General features: G+C 52.7%; 4 protein-coding genes across 4 annotated transcripts; 2 read left to right on the top strand and 2 right to left on the bottom strand.

Moving 5' to 3' along the window:
* Nucleotides 1-445: 445 nt before the first annotated feature.
* Nucleotides 446-2,783, bottom strand: PG997_004343 (Vacuolar amino acid transporter 1; the record flags this gene model as incomplete). Its single annotated transcript, XM_066808658.1, has 6 exons — nucleotides 446-620; nucleotides 681-1,141; nucleotides 1,202-1,362; nucleotides 1,415-1,827; nucleotides 1,887-2,552; nucleotides 2,608-2,783. 6 exons carry the CDS (start codon nucleotides 2,781-2,783, stop codon nucleotides 446-448), a joined length of 2,052 nt encoding a protein of 683 aa, XP_066672276.1.
* Nucleotides 2,784-5,150: 2,367 nt separating this feature from the next.
* On the top strand, nucleotides 5,151-7,920 carry PG997_004342 (putative transitional endoplasmic reticulum ATPase; the record flags this gene model as incomplete). The annotated part of the gene is made up of 6 exons (XM_066808657.1): nucleotides 5,151-5,191; nucleotides 5,245-5,272; nucleotides 5,346-5,401; nucleotides 5,473-5,722; nucleotides 5,782-7,273; nucleotides 7,331-7,920. 6 exons carry the CDS (start codon nucleotides 5,151-5,153, stop codon nucleotides 7,918-7,920), a joined length of 2,457 nt encoding a protein of 818 aa, XP_066672275.1.
* Nucleotides 7,921-9,244: 1,324 nt separating this feature from the next.
* PG997_004341 (uncharacterized protein) lies at nucleotides 9,245-9,848 on the bottom strand (the record flags this gene model as incomplete). Its single annotated transcript, XM_066808656.1, has 2 exons — nucleotides 9,245-9,602; nucleotides 9,721-9,848. 2 exons carry the CDS (start codon nucleotides 9,846-9,848, stop codon nucleotides 9,245-9,247), a joined length of 486 nt encoding a protein of 161 aa, XP_066672274.1.
* Nucleotides 9,849-11,083: 1,235 nt separating this feature from the next.
* On the top strand, nucleotides 11,084-12,583 carry PG997_004340 (O-methyltransferase; the record flags this gene model as incomplete). Its single annotated transcript, XM_066808655.1, has 4 exons — nucleotides 11,084-11,341; nucleotides 11,409-11,942; nucleotides 12,016-12,223; nucleotides 12,285-12,583. The coding sequence occupies 4 exons, from the start codon at nucleotides 11,084-11,086 to the stop codon at nucleotides 12,581-12,583; spliced, it is 1,299 nt and encodes a 432-aa protein (XP_066672273.1).
* Nucleotides 12,584-18,679: the final 6,096 nt, after the last annotated feature.

Below are 18,679 nucleotides of genomic sequence, written 5' to 3'. Positions count from 1 at the left end.
TGATGTAGTGTAAAGTACAAAGTACATAGGAGGTAGCAACTTTAGCCACAGTAACCAACCGCTCCACACTGCCCACATACTCCTCTCTTGCGGGCCCATCTCGCCCTAGAGGCTGGAGCCCCAAGAATCCATTGATAAAGAGGTATACGATACATCCTATAGACCAATCATGTGGCGAGCCTGTTAACTACATGTGTACGTATGTAGATAGTCAGTCACCATATAAGCTATCACAACTCGTACACCTGAACTCGGATATGCTGAACTTTTGAAAGTCAATTCTACATATTCCTGCTTTGACTAAAGATGCCCGCTATGTTGAAAACAGATATGCTTGAAATGTCCAGCAAAACTAATGCAGATGCTAAAACGGCATAGAAACACATCATGTCCTCTCATCCTCTCATGGTCACATAACTCAAAGCCAACGTCACAACAAGACAACTCAGTGAAAAGACTCCACGTTAGCATCTGCGCCGATCAAATGCTTGGGCAGGAATGCCCAGACGGTGCCAACGATTGAAAGCACCAACGAGGTGATCATGGTGGTCCATGTCAAAACGCGCTCCCTGTTGCTCAGCTCGTGGCCAAACAGTTTGAGGTAAAAGGCCAATGGCAAGCTAGATAGGTGAAGCTGTCAGTCCCTTTCTCTCGGAGCATGAAGGCCAGTGGCAACTTACGTAACACAGATGGTGTAACAAAGCGCGCTACCCATAAAGGCCATGATGGTATCAAACGCCGGGAAAGCAATGGAAATGACCAGGAAGACGATCAACGTGAATATGCGTATGAAGATCTTCATGAACCCCCTGAACACGCTGGACCTCCCAACCAGCATAGAGTCGTCGGCCACTACTTGTGTTCGCAGGCCGGCCAACAGCTCCAATGTGGTAACAATAGGCTGTGCATTGAGCGGAATCTTGGTCAATGGAATGATGGCGATGAATATGACCAACAGTACATTGAGCGCCTGGGGGTAACCGGTGGTTCTAAGTAGATTAGATGTGATTGCGTCGCGTACGCCGTCACCGAACATGATGTACCCGACGACTGCGACTGCGGCATCAATGAGGTAGGTGAAGGTGAAAGTGATGGAAACAGCCTCCTTGTAACGATAAGGGTGGCGCATGTCACGGTAGATCTAGGGAACGTCAGTCTCGAGACCCATTGCATCCTTGTGTCCGAGGAAAAGCTGGCCTACATTTGGGAAGACACTGTGACCGCCCCAAGGCGACATGAGCAGGCCAAAAGACAGTGGCAGAGTCAACCAATTCTCTGGGAATACATAAGTCATTGCAGGTTGGATGAGAGAGCCAGGAGTGGTCGGTTTAAGCAATCCGTCCACCATTACGATAATGGCAACTGCTGTATGTTAGTGAGAAGATTCGCAAAGGGGCTCCGTGGGCAAACTCACTGCTAAAGACGCAAACAATGCCGACAAAACTCGTGAAACTGAGAACGCGGAGGGGTGCGAATTGCATGGGTGCCAGGATAATCGTACAGACGATCTTCCACTGAGTAACAGTGAGGGTCCCAGGGAATAGAAGATCCAATGAGTCAGAAAACAAAACTATCAGTGCAACACATGCGGCAAGAAGTTCGAGCGTGAACAGCACACTGGTTATGATGCGAGCCTTCCTGCCAAAGGATATATAAGCGATGTCGGAAAACGTGATGACGGTGGGATCCAGGTCCATGCATCGTGAGAGGATCCGCGCCGTCCAGCTCGTGACAGCAGCACAGAGAGCCAGGGCGATCATGCCACATAGCCATCCTGCATATTTGAGGCCGATGGGTAAGCTAAGCAGGCCTACCCCAATAAGAACACTACCAAGGAAGGTCAGACGATTTCAGGCAGCTGGGTGGCTGAGGGCAGAGAGGCTTACTTTGTGGAATTGACAACGGTCTGAGGCAAAGTGGACTGCCCAGATACGGCCAGCACAATTTTACCGTCTTCTTGCTCTACCTCCTTTACTAAGATAGCAGGGCGGCCCCCCTCCGGGACATCGGCACCAACTTCTTGTTGCTGCCGCCAAAGCTCGCCGGCCTGGGCCATAGACTGGCGGCTGACATTGGAATCGACGGTGCCATACGACCTGTACGAGGAGAAACTCCCCACAATAGGGGGTGAGGCTAGGTGAGGCTGGATCTCAAATATCGATCCCCGGCTTCGCACCGAATTCGAGGGCGAAATAACACGAGACAGTTCATTGCCAAGCCCTTTTCGTTCGCTGCTCCGGCGATGCGGGAGTAGAGGAGGGGTAGTGGCTGAAGGCCCTGTCTCTTCGTCCTCAATGGCATTCTCATAACCCGTGGTCTCGAGGTGCTGCCTAAGTAGAGACGTCTGAGGGGCCACATTCTCGACATCGCCTCTGCCGTATGTAATAGGGTCTGCTTGGACGGGCTCTTGGTCGGGGGCGAACACGAACGCGGGTCGCTGCGGGATGACTTCCGGAAAGACAGCCGCACGCTGCCAGCTTCGGGTGAAGGATCTCAAGCTGTTGACTCCGCCGATTTCGGTGATCGCAGCTAACCTGTTGGTGACGGACGACCTAGCGAAAGCGTTAGCCAGTGAGTAAGAACCAATTGCGCCACAGCATAGCATACCGTCGGCGAGCACGGTGCGGCCAATTCTCCCCTTGGGCGCGATTTTCGCCATGAAGAAGGCTCTGCTCTTCAAACTGGACGCTACTGCTCTGCCCAAGGGAGGAAGTGCTGCCAGATCTGCCGGGAGAAGCTCCGCGGTCATAGTCATCCCAGTTGGAAGGATGTCGGGTGGCCATTACTGCAGTACTCTCGCGACACAGTAGCCGCACCTTTTCAACCGATAGGACCCAGGTTCGGATAATCGACTGCTGCAGTTAGGGTAATGCCGGTGGGCAGGCCAAGGAGGTTTATAAAGGTTGAGTCAGTGGCAACAATGCATGAAGATGTAGAATTTTCCAAGGTCACACCATATGGTCCAGGGAATGAGAAAAGCCAACCAAGACGCCGACAAAGGTAAAATATATATATCAGCTCGACAGGCTTGCGATACACACGCGAGCAGAGAATGCGCCTACTTTAGTAATGGCAACAAATAATACGAAAAATCAACACAGCTACATCTGTACTCCAGTCCGATTGTATGCACATTGGGATCACCTCTGGCTAGCTCCAAGGGTGGGCAGAGGCTATGGAAAGCCGGCTCCGTCCGCGATATTTGGTGGAGACCCTGGAGAAGGGCGAGATCTCGAGGCAGGGCATTGCATCTGTTAGGGAGTGACCTTCCGCAGGGCGATCTCTCAATGCGAAACTGCTCGATTCCAAGCAATTGAGTCAGGTAACTTTTCACCTCTTTGCAAGTAACCCACGCCATGCTGCTCATCTGCTCATGACCCCCCAGTAAGTTGCTTATCACCAACCCCACCGTTTGTGGATATTTGTTGCAATGGGACTCTCCTCTGCGGGGTCTCTCGGTCCAGAGCCTGCAGGTCTGAGGGCAGAAGCCTCCAAAAGCTACGACATGTCAACAATAATAGATTTCTCTCATTGGGCACGAGAGGCGCTGTCAGATGCCTGGGAGCTTCTTTACTAATGGCATTGGATGCCGTGAGGTTTCTCAGGTTGCTAATATCTCCATCAAGATGAAGCCGGAGTTGCACCTAGCTTTAAAGGTAAAAAAAGTGAAGCCATCAATTGCGGTCCATGCGGGACAACCCTCTGATGTCATTTCAACTATGGATTCACTTCGACTGCAGGGCGGCTGCAGAAAATGGTCACGCATGCTATATCCGTCCTCCGCCCCGCCAGTAAGAACGGAGGAGCCTCTTGGACATACTACTTGTACATCTGGACCTGCCTGTGCCAGTAGGCTGTAGAAACCCAACGGACAAATGCGGAGATGATGCTGGCGAGAATCACTCTTCTGATAAGGATAAGGACATTCCTACCTATAATATGGGTCCGACTGCCATAACCAACTTCTCGCTAACACGGCCGTGATACCAAACTCAGCACACTGCACCTGGCAGAGACCAATGTTTGTTGCCCAGGTCCGAGGTGACTGGACTAAAGCAGATATCAGGCGCAAAATCCAGATTCGGTAGGGGAGCTGGGATGAGAATGGAACTATTGGTAGGTCTTGTAAAGCCGTGGGGGTTTCATGGAGCAGCAGCCAGATGCCATTTTCCTCGAATAACAGAACCTAAAGGTGTACTGCCAGTCAAGTATTAGTGAAGTTGATTGTCTAGTGTTATTGGGCAACGGTGAGAAGTGGTTTGTTGCATTGAATGGACTCCAATGATAGAAAGCGAATCAGACAGAGCTTCGTGGTGAATACAAGCCTAATCCGTAAGACATCCCATGTTGACTCGAAGCCTTTTAATAAACACGTCTCGCTTCAGATCGGGGCATACTAATAAAAAAATCTTTCTCATCCAGTTCTGATCAATTTATAAGGTTGGCATCAGTTTGCTTCATGGTCTGTCCTGTCGGCAACACACCAAAAGCTGGTTCGGTAAGTGAGTGAGTTCCGGCCGACAGATTCGGGCCCATGGATCATAGAAAGCAAAAGAACATTCGCTAACATCTCGCGGGCTCCAGCGTTGTGAAGACCGTGGCCTCAGTGGGTGCAGCTACCTAATTGTTCAGGAACCTTAGGTAAGTACATACCTAAACCGACTGGAGGTGGCGGAGAAACCCATAGATCCGACTGGAGCACCAACTGAACTGCCTACAGCAGGACCTCAGCATTACCTAACACAGGCTCCCAGGCTCCCAGACAAGGCAAGGTCCAAGCTTTATTCGCAATCGTCACCGACTGGGTACCTGGAGCACGCCTGAGCTTCCAAACGCTGGGCCATACATACTACCTACTTTACTTCACTTCACTTCACTACAACTCGAGGTGATTGTATTCAAAAACCTTGACTTGCCATTCCACCATCCTCCATCCTCCATCCTCAACCACCCATTTTCACCTTCCCCCCATCTGTCCAGAGGATCAGATTCAACCCACCCATCCCATCCCCTCCATCCTCTGCGTGTGTGGCTCGCTCGACTGCGACAGCACCACTACATCATCCGTCATCTTCCCCACGGCTTCCGAGGCCAGTCCTTCTCCGTCCGCACCTAATCAACAACGCCTTTCCTCTGACCAAACAGACATCATGGCGTCTGAACCGGAGCACAAGCACAAGGTCAACTTGGTGTGAGTAGACCACAAACGAGGATTTGAGGATCCATTTGCTGACTCGTTTGCAGTGACCCCTCTGGCGCCGAGATTAAGAAGGTACGGATAATCAATCGCCTGACCTGAGTATCTCGATACGAACTTGGAGCATCCCACTGACATGATTTTGCAGGAGAACGATGTCTCCACGGCTATTCTCAAGAAGAAGAAGAAGCCCAACCAGCTAGTGTACGTTTTATCTGGTGTTTGTTTCCATGCATATTCGGTCCCAGCTGACATATTCCCTTGCTTTTATCTAGGGTCACCGATGCCACGAACGATGACAACTCGATCATCGCCCTCTCCAATAACACCATGGAGCAGCTTCAACTGTTCCGCGGTGACACAGTCCTCGTTCGCGGAAAGAAGAGAAAGGACACCGTTCTTATCGTTTTGGCCGATGACGATCTCGATGATGGAAGTGCTCGCATCAACCGAGTCGTTCGACACAACTTGCGTGTGAAGCACGGCGACATCATCACAATTCATCCCTGCCCTGATATCAAATATGTAAGCAGTCGTGTCATACCTCCCTCGCCGCCAAACTGTTTGTTAACCGCCAAATTTAGGCTAAGCGCATTGCCGTCCTGCCCATTGCCGATACCGTTGAGGGACTGACGGGCTCGCTCTTCGACGTTTTCCTTGCACCTTACTTCCGTGAAGCCTACCGACCCGTTCGACAGGGCGACCTTTTCATCGTACGCGGTGGTATGCGGCAAGTGGAGTTCAAGGTGGTAGAAGTCGATCCTCCGGAGTATGGTATCGTCGCTCAGGACACTGTTATTCACTGTGAGGGAGAGCCCATTCAACGTGAAGAAGAGGAGAACAACCTCAACGAGGTTGGCTATGATGATATTGGTGGTTGCCGCAAGCAGATGGCCCAGATTCGTGAGATGGTTGAGCTGCCGCTGCGCCATCCCCAACTCTTCAAGTCGATCGGTATCAAGCCCCCTCGTGGTGTCCTTCTTTATGGACCCCCTGGTACTGGTAAGACGTTGATGGCTCGCGCTGTCGCTAACGAGACCGGTGCTTTCTTCTTCCTCATCAACGGTCCCGAGATCATGTCGAAGATGGCTGGTGAATCGGAATCGAACCTGCGCAAGGCTTTCGAAGAGGCTGAGAAGAACTCCCCCGCCATTATCTTCATCGACGAAATCGATTCTATCGCCCCGAAGCGAGAGAAGACAAATGGTGAGGTCGAGCGACGAGTCGTCTCTCAACTGCTCACCCTCATGGACGGTATGAAGTCTCGATCCAACGTGGTCGTCATGGCCGCAACCAACCGTCCCAACTCTATCGACCCGGCTCTCCGACGATTTGGCCGATTCGACCGTGAAGTCGATATCGGTATCCCCGACCCTACCGGCCGACTGGAGATCCTCCAAATCCACACCAAGAACATGAAGCTTGGTGATGACGTCGATCTGGAGCAGATTGCCGCCGAGACTCATGGTTATGTCGGTGCTGATATGGCGGCCCTCTGCTCTGAGGCTGCTATGCAACAGATTCGTGAGAAGATGGATCTTATTGATCTCGATGAAGACACCATTGATGCAGAGGTACTTGACTCGCTTGGTGTCACTATGGAGAACTTCCGCTTCGCTCTCGGAGTCTCCAACCCCTCGGCACTTCGCGAAGTTGCAGTTGTGGAGGTTCCCAACGTTCGCTGGGAGGATATCGGTGGCCTGGAGACCGTCAAGCAGGAGCTCCGGGAGTCCGTCATGTACCCCGTCGATCACCCCGAAAAGTTCCTCAAGTTTGGTCTCTCTCCCTCTCGAGGTGTCTTGTTCTACGGTCCTCCCGGTACGGGTAAGACAATGTTGGCCAAGGCTGTTGCCAATGAGTGTGCCGCCAACTTCATCTCTATCAAGGGTCCGGAGTTGCTCAGCATGTGGTTCGGCGAGTCTGAAAGCAACATTCGTGACATCTTTGACAAGGCTCGCGCAGCTGCCCCTTGCGTTGTCTTCCTCGATGAGTTGGACTCCATTGCCAAGGCCCGTGGTGGATCCGTTGGTGATGCTGGCGGCGCTTCCGACCGTGTTGTCAACCAGCTTCTGACTGGTAAGTCTCGCAACCTTTATATTTGCGTTTCAAAGCATTGAAACTAACCGATCGCAGAAATGGATGGTATGACCTCCAAGAAGAACGTTTTCGTCATTGCCGCAACCAACAGACCCGAGCAGCTGGACCCCGCACTTTGCCGGCCTGGTCGTCTCGATACCCTGGTTTACGTGCCTCTGCCCGATGAGGAGGGTCGTCTCAGCATCCTCTCCGCTCAGCTCCGCAAGACACCTGTTGCTGGTGATGTCGACCTCAAGTTCATTGCCTCGAAGACGCATGGCTTCTCTGGTGCCGATCTTGGTTTCATCACCCAGCGTGCTGTCAAGATTGCTATCAAGGAGGCCATCACAGCTGATATCAACCGCACCAAGGAGCGGGAGGCGGCTGGCGACGATATGGATGTTGATGAGGAGGGTGAGGATCCCGTTCCCGAACTCACCAAGCGCCATTTCGAGGAGGCCATGCAAATGGCTCGTCGGTCCGTGGGTGACGTTGAGATTCGTCGGTACGAAGCCTTCGCCCAGCAGATGAAGAACGCCGGCCCCGGTGCATTCTTCAAGTTCCCCACTGGCGGTGCTGATGGCGCGCCGGCTGCTGGCAACAATGACTTTGGCACTGGCGGCGATGACGATGGTCTGTACGACTAAATCTAGTCTCTTCCCGCACGACCACATCTGGTCAACTGTATTCTAGTTCCCTCCAGGTGCCTTCTATCCGCAGGACAGAAACGTGTAGCCCATAGCTGGTTCCTCACGGTGGCTCACTTAAGGAGGTCATGGGAGCAATACCCCGGTAGACTTTGCCCAGTACAGGGCAATAAAGCGATATGCGGACGAGGAAGCTGGCTAGCAGCACCGGTAGACGACAACGGCCTAGCCTAAGACGTTTGACCATGCATCCAGTGGCATGTCGCAAATGATGAAGACGTTTACGATAGATTTCATACCATCGATTGCCTTATCCAAATTGCATGCTGCACTAGTGTACCGATTCCTGTATTGTTTCGTAGGTGTCGGCTTATAATCATGACTGAAGTATAGGATAGAGCCATTTGATGTGATAACCCGAGGGAGGATTCGTTCTACAGATGATGCAGTGACAGGTCTAGTTTAGGTCTATTCTATCTAAGTAGTTGTTGAGTTGCATTTTCTTGCCGTATTGATATACATTGGTCGTTTTAGCTTATTATGTAGTTCTCCTGAAAAGTATAGCATTACCATCCTCTGGGAGGGAGCCAGTAGCTACCTGGGTCGTATATAGACCGAGATCACCGATCACCAGGCACGACATTGAAGAGATTGGCCTGAAGAGGGCCGATGGCAGAGTGGTGCTCTCCAGGCTATGTAATCTGGGATGGATGTTAAGTCTCCTTTGAACAGAATCCATATTGTCAATGGTTTGCACAGCCGGTGCAGTAGAGGATTGTTCTAGGTGCCCAGACCTGGTGCCAGTGGAGTGCTGGTAGCTATCCTTCTAGATACCTATGCATGCTACATCATACACCGGACATGATACACCGAATCAAGATGACAAACCGAGCATGCCCAAGGGATATTTCGAAGGTAATTTTATTTCGTTTTGCCTCTCTAAAGGACTCTGGCCGATCTCGGCACGCGGTATCATCAAACAGGTTGCGTTCTGCTGCAGCAATGAGGCCGCGGATAAAAATGACTTCTACGCCTCAACTCCAATCCATGCTTTGAACAAAACCCCCGTACCCCCAGCCAACTGGACGGTATGTGGTACGCCCTGCGGGGGTCTGAGAACACTTCCTCCCTTCCCTCTTTCCTCCTCTAGTTCGGCTCAAAAAGCCCCCTTCTTCTTAGAAGAAGGCTTAGCTTTACCCGACCCTCCTGCCCTCCATTTCTGCTGTGGAGGTTCTGCTTTCTTTGGTGCTTTCCTCTTCGGTGCTTCTTTCTTTAAGGACCCTTCCACTTTCGAAGGTTCTTCCCCATGTGAGGATTCTACTGCCTAAGTAGTATCCTCTTCGACCTCGCACACGGCCTCTAGCCGTTCCCGCGCGACGCGAAGAACGTCGTCTACGACGGTGGCGGGTATCGCGAGGTTGTTGGCGTCGCCCGCCGCGCCGTTAACGGCCTTCTTGTTGTTTCCATTCGTCGCGGTGCCGTTGACTCCCCCATTCTTGCCATCCTCGGCAGCGGCGGCCTTAGCCTGTGTGTCGTGCCGTACGTCGTCCATGACGCGGCGGATCAGCGCGGGGAACGTAGTCGCCTCCCCCGAGCGCAGCAGCGAGATCGCATGTGCCTGTATCGTCGAAGGCCAGTTGGAGGGGTGGGCGTGCAGGCTGTGGAGGAGCTCTTCCTGGATCCTGGAAGCAGGGTAAGATAGTCAGTATTGTGCCATGCACTCTACTCCTCCTTCTTTCTCTTCTTCTTCCGGTTGTTCGGTGCGTCGCGTATGTTGAGAGAGTAGATGAATCGACTTACTTCTCGACGTGTCCCTCTCTTAGCAACAGCGCGTTGATCTGGGATCGCAGGTCCGGGTCTAGTGTGGCCGGTGTGTAAGTGGCTGCCGATGCTGGCACCTTGACGGGGGTGGTTGGTGGGGGCGACATGATTTATTCAATGGGCCGACAAGAAGGGCGTCTCCGAGTCCGACTCGTTTCTCTCTGTAGAAGCCCTGCCAATCGGAGTTCCTTGTGGTCAGACGGAATGGAAGAGACCCGTGTGGTGGTAGTGGCGGTGCCTTTCGCCCGTTTGCATGTCAAGGATGAGACGAGGCGACAGAAGGCCAGCTCTTGGGGGGGCAGGCAAGAGCGTGCGCAGTGGGCGTTATGGGCGACGAATTGGACTTGGACTTAGATTACGGGAGTTTTCGTGAGCACATTGGTCATTATGGGAACCTCATGTCAACAGAAACGAAGGCGATTGACGGATTGTACGAGGGAAACCAAGTCGTCGTGGACAATGGAGAGCGATGTTGCGAGGCTGAGGGAGCTTGTTGCCTTTCCCCAGGAATTCAGGGAAGGTCGGAGGCAAGGCTGATAGGGGAGTGGATAAGCAAGTGGGGCTTTTTACCCACCAAACGTGCCTGTAGGCTCCCACATAAAGCTATGTAAAGTACTTGATAAGGTACATGGCGCCTTATCTAATCGCCGGCCTATTGATCAATTGATCTGTCTGGTGTCAATCCATCGATTTGAGGTTGATCGCTGTTGCTGTTGCTGTTGCTGTCGCTTCCCGTCTTGGTCGACGGAAGACTATTAATGTGTACCTCCAATATTGGAAGCATCTACCTAGCATGCCTATGTACTCAGTGTCCTCTTACACCGACCGGCAGGGCTGGCCAAGGTAGGATAAGGAGCTGAAAATGCGTTCGTATTCATTCATCCCTTGATGATCAGGAGATCCCTCCCTTCCTAGGTAACTAGATGTTTACTTCGTTCATCCTTGAAGTCATGTAAGGCTCTCTGCATAATCTCATGACAGATCTTGCAGTAGCACACCACTTCTGTTTGCATATTTGATCAGCTGAAATGGCCATTGCGACGCCTTGCATTCAAGCCATGCTGCTCATTGGACGAGCGATCCCAAGCGATCCCGTCGGTGTGATTCAAGCCTTGTGCCTTGCGTTGAGACCTGCCATGCAGTCGCCCCTAATGTCACGATAGCTTCCTGGCAAACCCTTGCCACTGCTGCGACCTAAGGGATATTTGGCTGCGGGAGCAAGCTCGCCGGTCGACAGAGGGCGGGCGGTGTGATGGGACGAGTATAAGTGCTGCCTGGGTGGCTTCTGCTACTGCATGTTGTACTTGCTTTTCAGGGATCATCTCACCTATCTCGCATCATCATGTCTTCTCCCTCCTCCATTGAGCGGATGGAGCAGCTGTCCGCTCTGATTTCGGAAAAGACAATAGTCCTCACCGACTTTCTGGCGTCGAAAGAACCGGATGCTCCATCGCTCAGTGTCGACGAGCTTGCCGACCTGTCGGTCTTTCCTGATGGCAACGAGCCATTTGAGGCTCGTGCGGAGCTCATCAAAGCCACGCGAGAGCTGCATGACATAGTCCTGGGCCCACGGGAGAGCTTGAGGGCGCTGGCTTGGGGGGTAAGTCTATGCTGTGCCCATATGACGCAAAGGATCCAACCAAGGCTTACCACAACACCCGCTGTAGTCTACGGACCAGTTAAGTCTGCAGGCCGTCTGGGAATTCAAGATCGCGGAAGCTGTTCCCACGAATGGTTCCATCACATTCGATGATCTATCAGCCAAGATCAAAGAATGCGCAGGGAAAACCATACTACCATTCCAGCTCCGGATCCTGCTTCGCCATGCCATGACCAATCAGGTGTTTTGCGAGCCCCAGAAAGGCACGGTAGCTCATACGCAGATATCGCGCCTGCTCGCCACCAACCCCAAGTCCAATGCCTGGGTCGGCTTCCTGACTGGCGACCTTTTCCCTGCCTTTGCCAACGTCGTGAACGTCATGAAGAGATGGCCAGGGAGCCAGGAGCCTAGTGAGACTGGTGTCAATATAGCCTACAGTCAAGACCTGCCATTCTACGACTTCCTGCAGCTCGATAAGGGGCGCGCCATGCGTTACAGCCGCGCCATCGAGTCTCATGGGTCGAGCGAAGGGACGGAGATCTCACATGGTGTTGTGGATGGTTATCCATGGGCTAACCTAGGAGATGCTACTGTAGTTGATGTGAGTGCCTGCTGGCAAGTCTTCTTCGACTGCTCTCGTTCAGCTGCTGAATAATGCCCACGACAGATGGGAGGGGAACTTGGGATATGTCTCTGTGGCCATTGCCGAGGCTTTCCCCAGGCTCAAGTTCGTTGTCCAAGACACGAAGGGCATGAGGAGTGCCGAAACTCTGGGTAGTGTGCCCCAGAGCTTGCGGAACCGGGTAGAGCTCACCATCCACGACTTCTTTGACGTGCAGCCTGTAGTAGCAGAGGCGTACCTCTTTCGCCACGTGTTCCATAGTAGGTATACCACCGAATTGGTGGGCACTGCTACAACGCTTTCCTGATCTAACTCGTATAGGTTTCACCGACAAGTACTCGATCAAGATACTCCAATCACTTGTGCCTGCCTTGAGAAAAGGGGCCAGGATTCTCATCAACGATGGGATGCTCCCGGAACCGGGAACGCTGTCCTACGTGAACGAGAGGCGTATTCGAACACTGGATATTGTTATGCTTACCGTGACAAACTCCGGGGAACGAGTGCTCGACGGCTGGAAGGACTTGTTCCGAAACGCAGATCCGAGGTACAAGTTTCTGAGAGCCTGGAAGCCTGCCAGAAGTCAGTTGTGGTTCATCGAAGCAGAATGGGATCCTTGACTCTTGCTGTTTATTACCTTAGTAAAACGCCTCCTATGTGGTAGTACATAGCTTGACAAGTACATAAAAGCCGGGGTGGCAGATGATCACACACATACACCATATCAGAGACCACCAGACGTTCGGTTGAACTGGGGGGAGGGGTGTCCATAGTCCACTCGATCAGCGCCTCGTTTGATCCATGGCTTTCCTCGGAAGTGATCCGGCTTTAACCGAAATGGTGAGGCAAGCCGCATATAGCTACAGCCAATGCATATTATTGATTTTTCGCTTATCCCCATTTCGACGCGAAAATACGAGGCCGTCATGTTGTTGATTCAATATATTGAGATTACTGAGCATCTGCTACTTCTAGCCATCATAGCCTCGTCATAAATCTGTAACCGGGAAGGCAATGGTCAGACATTCCTGGACTAACAACCAGGTGCTGAAGAGCAGCGCATCGCCGAAGCAGCGGCTGAGGAGCGAGGAATATGTGAGTGGCAACACTCTGCGTTGGCCAAGGTAAGACCTGCTTCAGGCCACCTAGCTTTGTATTAGGTATTGGCATCAGACAGGCAATCGATGAGCCGCGAAGCGTGGTTTCCCGGGATTCATCATTCAGCTCTTCGCCGTGGATCAAGAATCACAAGATGTACACAGCGTATATGATATCTTTGTCGTGATTTGAGACTGCAGAGTGGCATGACGGGGTCTGGGGCTGGCCTCCGGAAATAAAACAAGAAAAGCACCTCGCGCGCAAAAGCCGACCTTCGCTTATCGACAGCACCAACAAGGGTGTCCGAAGTGCAAGCCGGACACAAAGTGTGACATTTGGCTGGTAGCATGACATCCAATCAGCACTACCACGGAGCCGGGCTCCAAAAAACGGGTTGCGGGGAGCAAATCCGGGGGAGCCAGAATTTGTATAGCAGCTGGACGGGGCCGTATATTGTATCACTTTGCATGCACCATGTGACCAATAGCCAGAGCTCGGGATCGAGCCGAGTTTCCCAAATAGGCACGATGATTGTGACGACAACCTTGTTGTCTGGCTGGTTGCATCTTCTTCGGCCGATGGTCGATGCGAGAGATATGTTTGCTGGCCGTTTCCCGTCAAGGAATCTTACAGCATCTTGTGTTGCATTCCGCCCGGTTCCCCCCCTCCCCCCGGGCCCTCTCCGCAGCGGCCAGCCGCGGTAGACTTCCGCGGGCCGGTTGACCCCATGCTTGAGTAAAATTCATCCGACTTTTGTGATGGGTGTAGGCCGGGTCACCTGTATGGACGGATGTACAACCCCGATTGTCAGGGGGGGGGGTTCATCCCAAGGCCGAGATGGCATTTCATGTAAGTCCGGGTTGGGTTTTTGGCAGCCACTAGTTGTTGCTTTTTTTGCCATCAGGCGGAGAATTGCGGCCATCTCGTACCACCAAGTAGCATGTGCAGCAAGCCGGACATGCAAGCAACCAGACGGATTCATGTCTCGACATGCATAGGGTTCAACGGCTGGGTAGTCTGGCCGGTTACCGAGCCAGGGTGGGGACTGCAGAGTTGGCGGCTGTTGAGATATGGCTTCAGCAGCCCTCGCACATCAGAACCCAGGGTTGGCGAGCCCTGTGATCAAGCGAGTTGGGTCACATCTGATGCAACACTAGGCACTGGAGGCCGGGGCTGGGCGGGGATCTGTATCTGCGCGATGGGCCAGAACAGGCCGGCCGAACATGCGTATCATGCGATCTACAAGACCTAACGACACGATCTCGAAAGATCTGGAGAAGGAGAGCTGGCTAGACGAACTTACCTGCATCTGCAACCTGCTCGAAGCGGAAGGGGGAAAAGTAGGCAAAGAACCCTCTTGTGGCCTTTTCGTGGGGGTTCCAGGGCCTAGACGCCCACGTCCAGAAAGCCGAGCCGCATGACGTGCATCGGTGCCGTCTGTCCGTAAGAGTGAGTGTATGGCGGTTTGTCTACGTGGTGATATCCCTCGGTGTTTTCGGCGGTCGGGTTTGCTGTGCAGGATTAACTGTACCTACCTACATTCTACACTCTGTCCAACGTGAATGTAGGCAGGAGAGCGTATGTTGGGGAGGATGTGTGCACCGTGCATTCCACGTTCCAGTTCCCAATGAAATGACACCTGACAGATTCGGAGTCTACATATGTGGCCGTACATGGAACCCACATACATGTACCTACCTTCCTACATACCTTGATGTACCTAACAATCAAGGATCAATGTAAGCACACTAGAGAACACTCAATCCAGTTGATCCGAAGGATACCCGCAGGAATACTCCATCGTGTTGAGAGGAAGTAGGTAAGCAAGCATGGGGCATGACTTCGAACATTTTGAAGGAAATGAGCGAGGTGTACTTTCCCATGGAAGACACGAAAAGGGCAGGTGCCGCTTTGCATTCTGCCAGCACCCTACCATCCGCACTCGGCTCTTCGTGTTGAGCTGCATTGCATGATCAGGTGTATAGGTATGCAGCTGGTTCTATTTCACATCAATCTCAGGAGATACCAAGTTTCGTGATTCTCACCGGAAAACGACCGCCATGCCGGAGTACTCTAGCGTTGGCGGAGAACACCACAAGCCCTACCAACTAATGCAACTCGGCATATATTGGCATATGGTCTGCCTACATGTACCTAAGGTAATGAAGTGAGTGCATGTCAGCTACGATGACCATGAACTTCCTTTAGGACACCATCGATAACCACTGGCAGTGCATCATAGTTCTGTCGAATCCACCCCTGAGGTTCGATGTATCCATCTCCAGCAACACAAGCTGATCCAGCTGATATATCAATCTCTATCATGTTATCCAGTATGCACTTCACTGCCCACCTCCATGCCGCACATTAGAGCAGGTTTGATCGTAAACCACTGCTGCCAACACATCAGATATGCATTAACAACTCGTATGCATAATGTGCGGCTTGAAGACAGGTAGGTGTTCTGGTAGATATCTGGACACCAAAGCCAGAGACAGCTCATGAGTCGTGCGGCTTCTCTCCTCCAAGACAGCTGCCGCCGGGCCTCAGTCTCTTTGGGCAGCGAGGGCTTGTGCGACTCTCGTTGAGCGCCGACACGGTCAGCAAGTATGTCTCCTGGGAGTCAAAATTGGCCATCTGATACCCTAAGCTGCTCGCCGCGTCTGGGTTGGTGGCAGGCAATAGGTTTCTTCCAGTCTTGCCCAAGTAGTTGGCAGAGCCAGAGAAGCTATAGCCGCATGTCAGCTCTGGCTGCCATGTTGCACAGGGGCCCACGAGTGGCCGAGAAGCAGCATCGCATATCTGCGCCAATCTATGTACCCCATCCTGGCGCCGAGAGCTGATTCTCCGCTGCCCCATGGGGCACAAAAGCACGATGCAGTCGGATCAGCCTTGTTGCCAACCTGGTGACACAGCGGTTTTCTCTTCTGCCATTTGGACAATGCCACAACTGCCTCCTGAGTACCGGAGCATGCAGACCATCTTCACATGATCCTGCGGATCATGCATGTGTAACGCACTGAGGAGCGTTCTGCAGCTGCGTCAAATCGCCTCCCCACTCAGGCCAGACTGCTTCTTCTGGATCAACTGGGGCGGTGACGTCTGGGCCAGTGAACAGAGGGCCCGGAGAAGGGGAAAGAGACGGTCAGGCAATGTGTGACATAGATGGTGTGCTGCTCTCTGCATCAATACCCAACGCTGATGAATCGACAGAAGGATTTGCTTAGCAGCAGCTGTAGGGCATGCTAAGCAAAGTCAATTCCTGCAGAAGCATGATCTGCATACTGTATGCCACGTTGTTAAACTGGCTTGCAGACATGGAGGGAAAAAACGCAGGTTGCAAAATCACGGCTGGAGATACGACGTTATGATTCTTCGAGGGGAGGATCGGTAGCCGACTATGTCAAGTCAAACTGATGATGCTGGTCGTAAAGTAGGCAATGGGCATGGTTTTCTATTGAAGGGTGCCGATCCACTTCCAGACCGGTCTCTGCCATGCTGGCAATTTTATCATGCTTTATCTCTATGGATGGGTGTGTGTGCGTGTGTCGGTCAAGAGCTGAGTGCAGAGACGAATCAGGACATGGCCAAGCAGCGAAATCTGTATGCCTGCTGACGGTATTCGGGACGAGAATGCGTGATGTGTGTGGACAAGCGAGATGCAGAAGCGGGCAAGGAATTTGTCCAGAAGTACATGCTGGAGTCGGGCCAGGTTGGCCGGTATTCTGGCCGGTACATTTTCTACTTCCCACCACCACTACCGGCGTGAGCCCCTGCAGCCTCAACCACCAAAGTGGGTAAGCAGCTCGATGGAGCCGAAGTATATCTGGAGAAACGACCTTGGCTCAGAGGAGTCTTTGGGTCGGCCTGTCAGTCTGCCTGGCCACAAAACGTCGTCTTCGTTTTATGGCAATTTTTTTAGTATATATCTTTTTCTCTTCTTTATTCTACTCTCCGACTCGATCGAGGAGCATCGCGCTTATTCATCAAGCCGGAGTCTGACGACCCAGGCCAAGCTCAGTACTGATGCATATAAGTCTGTATAAGTATACATCATGTATACGTCCCTTACCAACCATTGATGGTTGCTACAGGTCGCAAGAGGACCGCCAGGTAGGCATCGATGGGTGAGAGCGAATAGGGAAGTCTTGTTATCGAAGCGAACTTGAGACGCCTCAAGCTCCGACCTGGATTCGCCAGGGCCGGCACATGGTGCCAACGTCTTGTCTTGCTAGATTATATGCCCTCCCTTGTAAAATCGGCCTTACAATCGGGTGTTTGGGGGTAGGCTGACATACGTAAGCCAGCATCCACCAGCAGCAACGGTTTCGCTGTTGCACGGCATCTTGCCTGTGTCACACCACGGCGGCAATAGATCGTGCACTGCAAGCAGCCATGGCAGGATGGGAAGACCCGGCCATGGCAGCAGCCGGCTCAAGATCTTTGTTGGAGCTAGGCCGTTGTTGATACTGTCCATGTTTCGATGCCGGATGTCTATATTTGGTGATCGATTGCCGTCCGCTGGGTCAAACACGCCTTCGTCAATCTCCCAGAAGCGCAGTCCCTCTGCAGTCCCTCTGCAGTGCCTCTGCAGTTCCCCCTCCCCAACCAGCAATCGCAATCGGAGTCGGGCCCAAACCCCACCATCGAACCCACCACCAACAGCAAACGTCGAGTCGAGACCGTCCAGCCCCCCCATCAAGCCCAGCAAGCCCAGCAAACCCCCCAGCAGCAGCCCACCCCGTCAACCTCGAAGTACCCTGGGTACCTTTTCCTGTACCATCCCTGCCCCAGGACTCGTGCCTCATGCATGGGCGCGCTTGCTAGCCCAGGATCGCGAAAGGCAAGGCCGCAGGCGGTGTACTGGCGGAAAGCCGTTTGGCCAGCCTGTGAAGCCTCCACGACAACCCGGATGCCATTGTTTGGTCGGCGAGTCGACTTCCAACACACCATTGGGCATCGGGCCTGCATATCCCGGCGCTTTCAAGTTGTCATTTCTCACTTCGGTTTGATGCGTGGGTTTTCTTGTCGCAGCGCCTGTCCGGATCGGTTACTGTCTATTGTGTGATGATTCCCGCTCGCTCACACCCATCACATCCATCTGACAAGACAAGGGACAGGAAGAAAAGGTCTCGCTTTCCCGGATCCCACCCACGTCGACCAAGCATCTGGAGAGCAACTAGACGCGGGGTCCTCGACAGACAGACAGACAGACAGGCAGACAGACATGCATACGTACATACATTTATTACTCCCACACCACTTGGTTCCTCGGTCTCGCACCCCTACCAACCTTGGCTACCTGTGCATCTTCGCAAATACATCGCAAACTCAGACCCAGGTCCAAGACCAAGACGGGAGTTCAAAGTCATTCATCATCATCAAGCATCAAGTCACGGCCCCGGCTGCTGCTCGGTTGGATACGAAGTGCTTTTGGGCTTAGGCGACACGCGGCTGGAAGTCGGCCGTCCCACTATTAGTAGCCCACCAGCTCTCCATCATCGCTTGTCAACTCAAACATCGATGGTCGGGACCTTTTCTAGCATAGCATTGGTCCCTCGTCGAATTTAGCCCCGAAGGCCAGAGGTTCAGAGGCTCTCCCTGTTGGGTGCTATACT

Source organism: Apiospora hydei, assembly GCF_038363865.1.
Source record: "Apiospora hydei strain CBS 114990 chromosome Unknown utg000004l_segment0_segment0, whole genome shotgun sequence".
Taxonomy (NCBI): Eukaryota; Fungi; Ascomycota; class Sordariomycetes; order Amphisphaeriales; family Apiosporaceae; genus Apiospora; species Apiospora hydei.
This window is presented reverse-complemented; position numbering and strand designations above follow the sequence as displayed.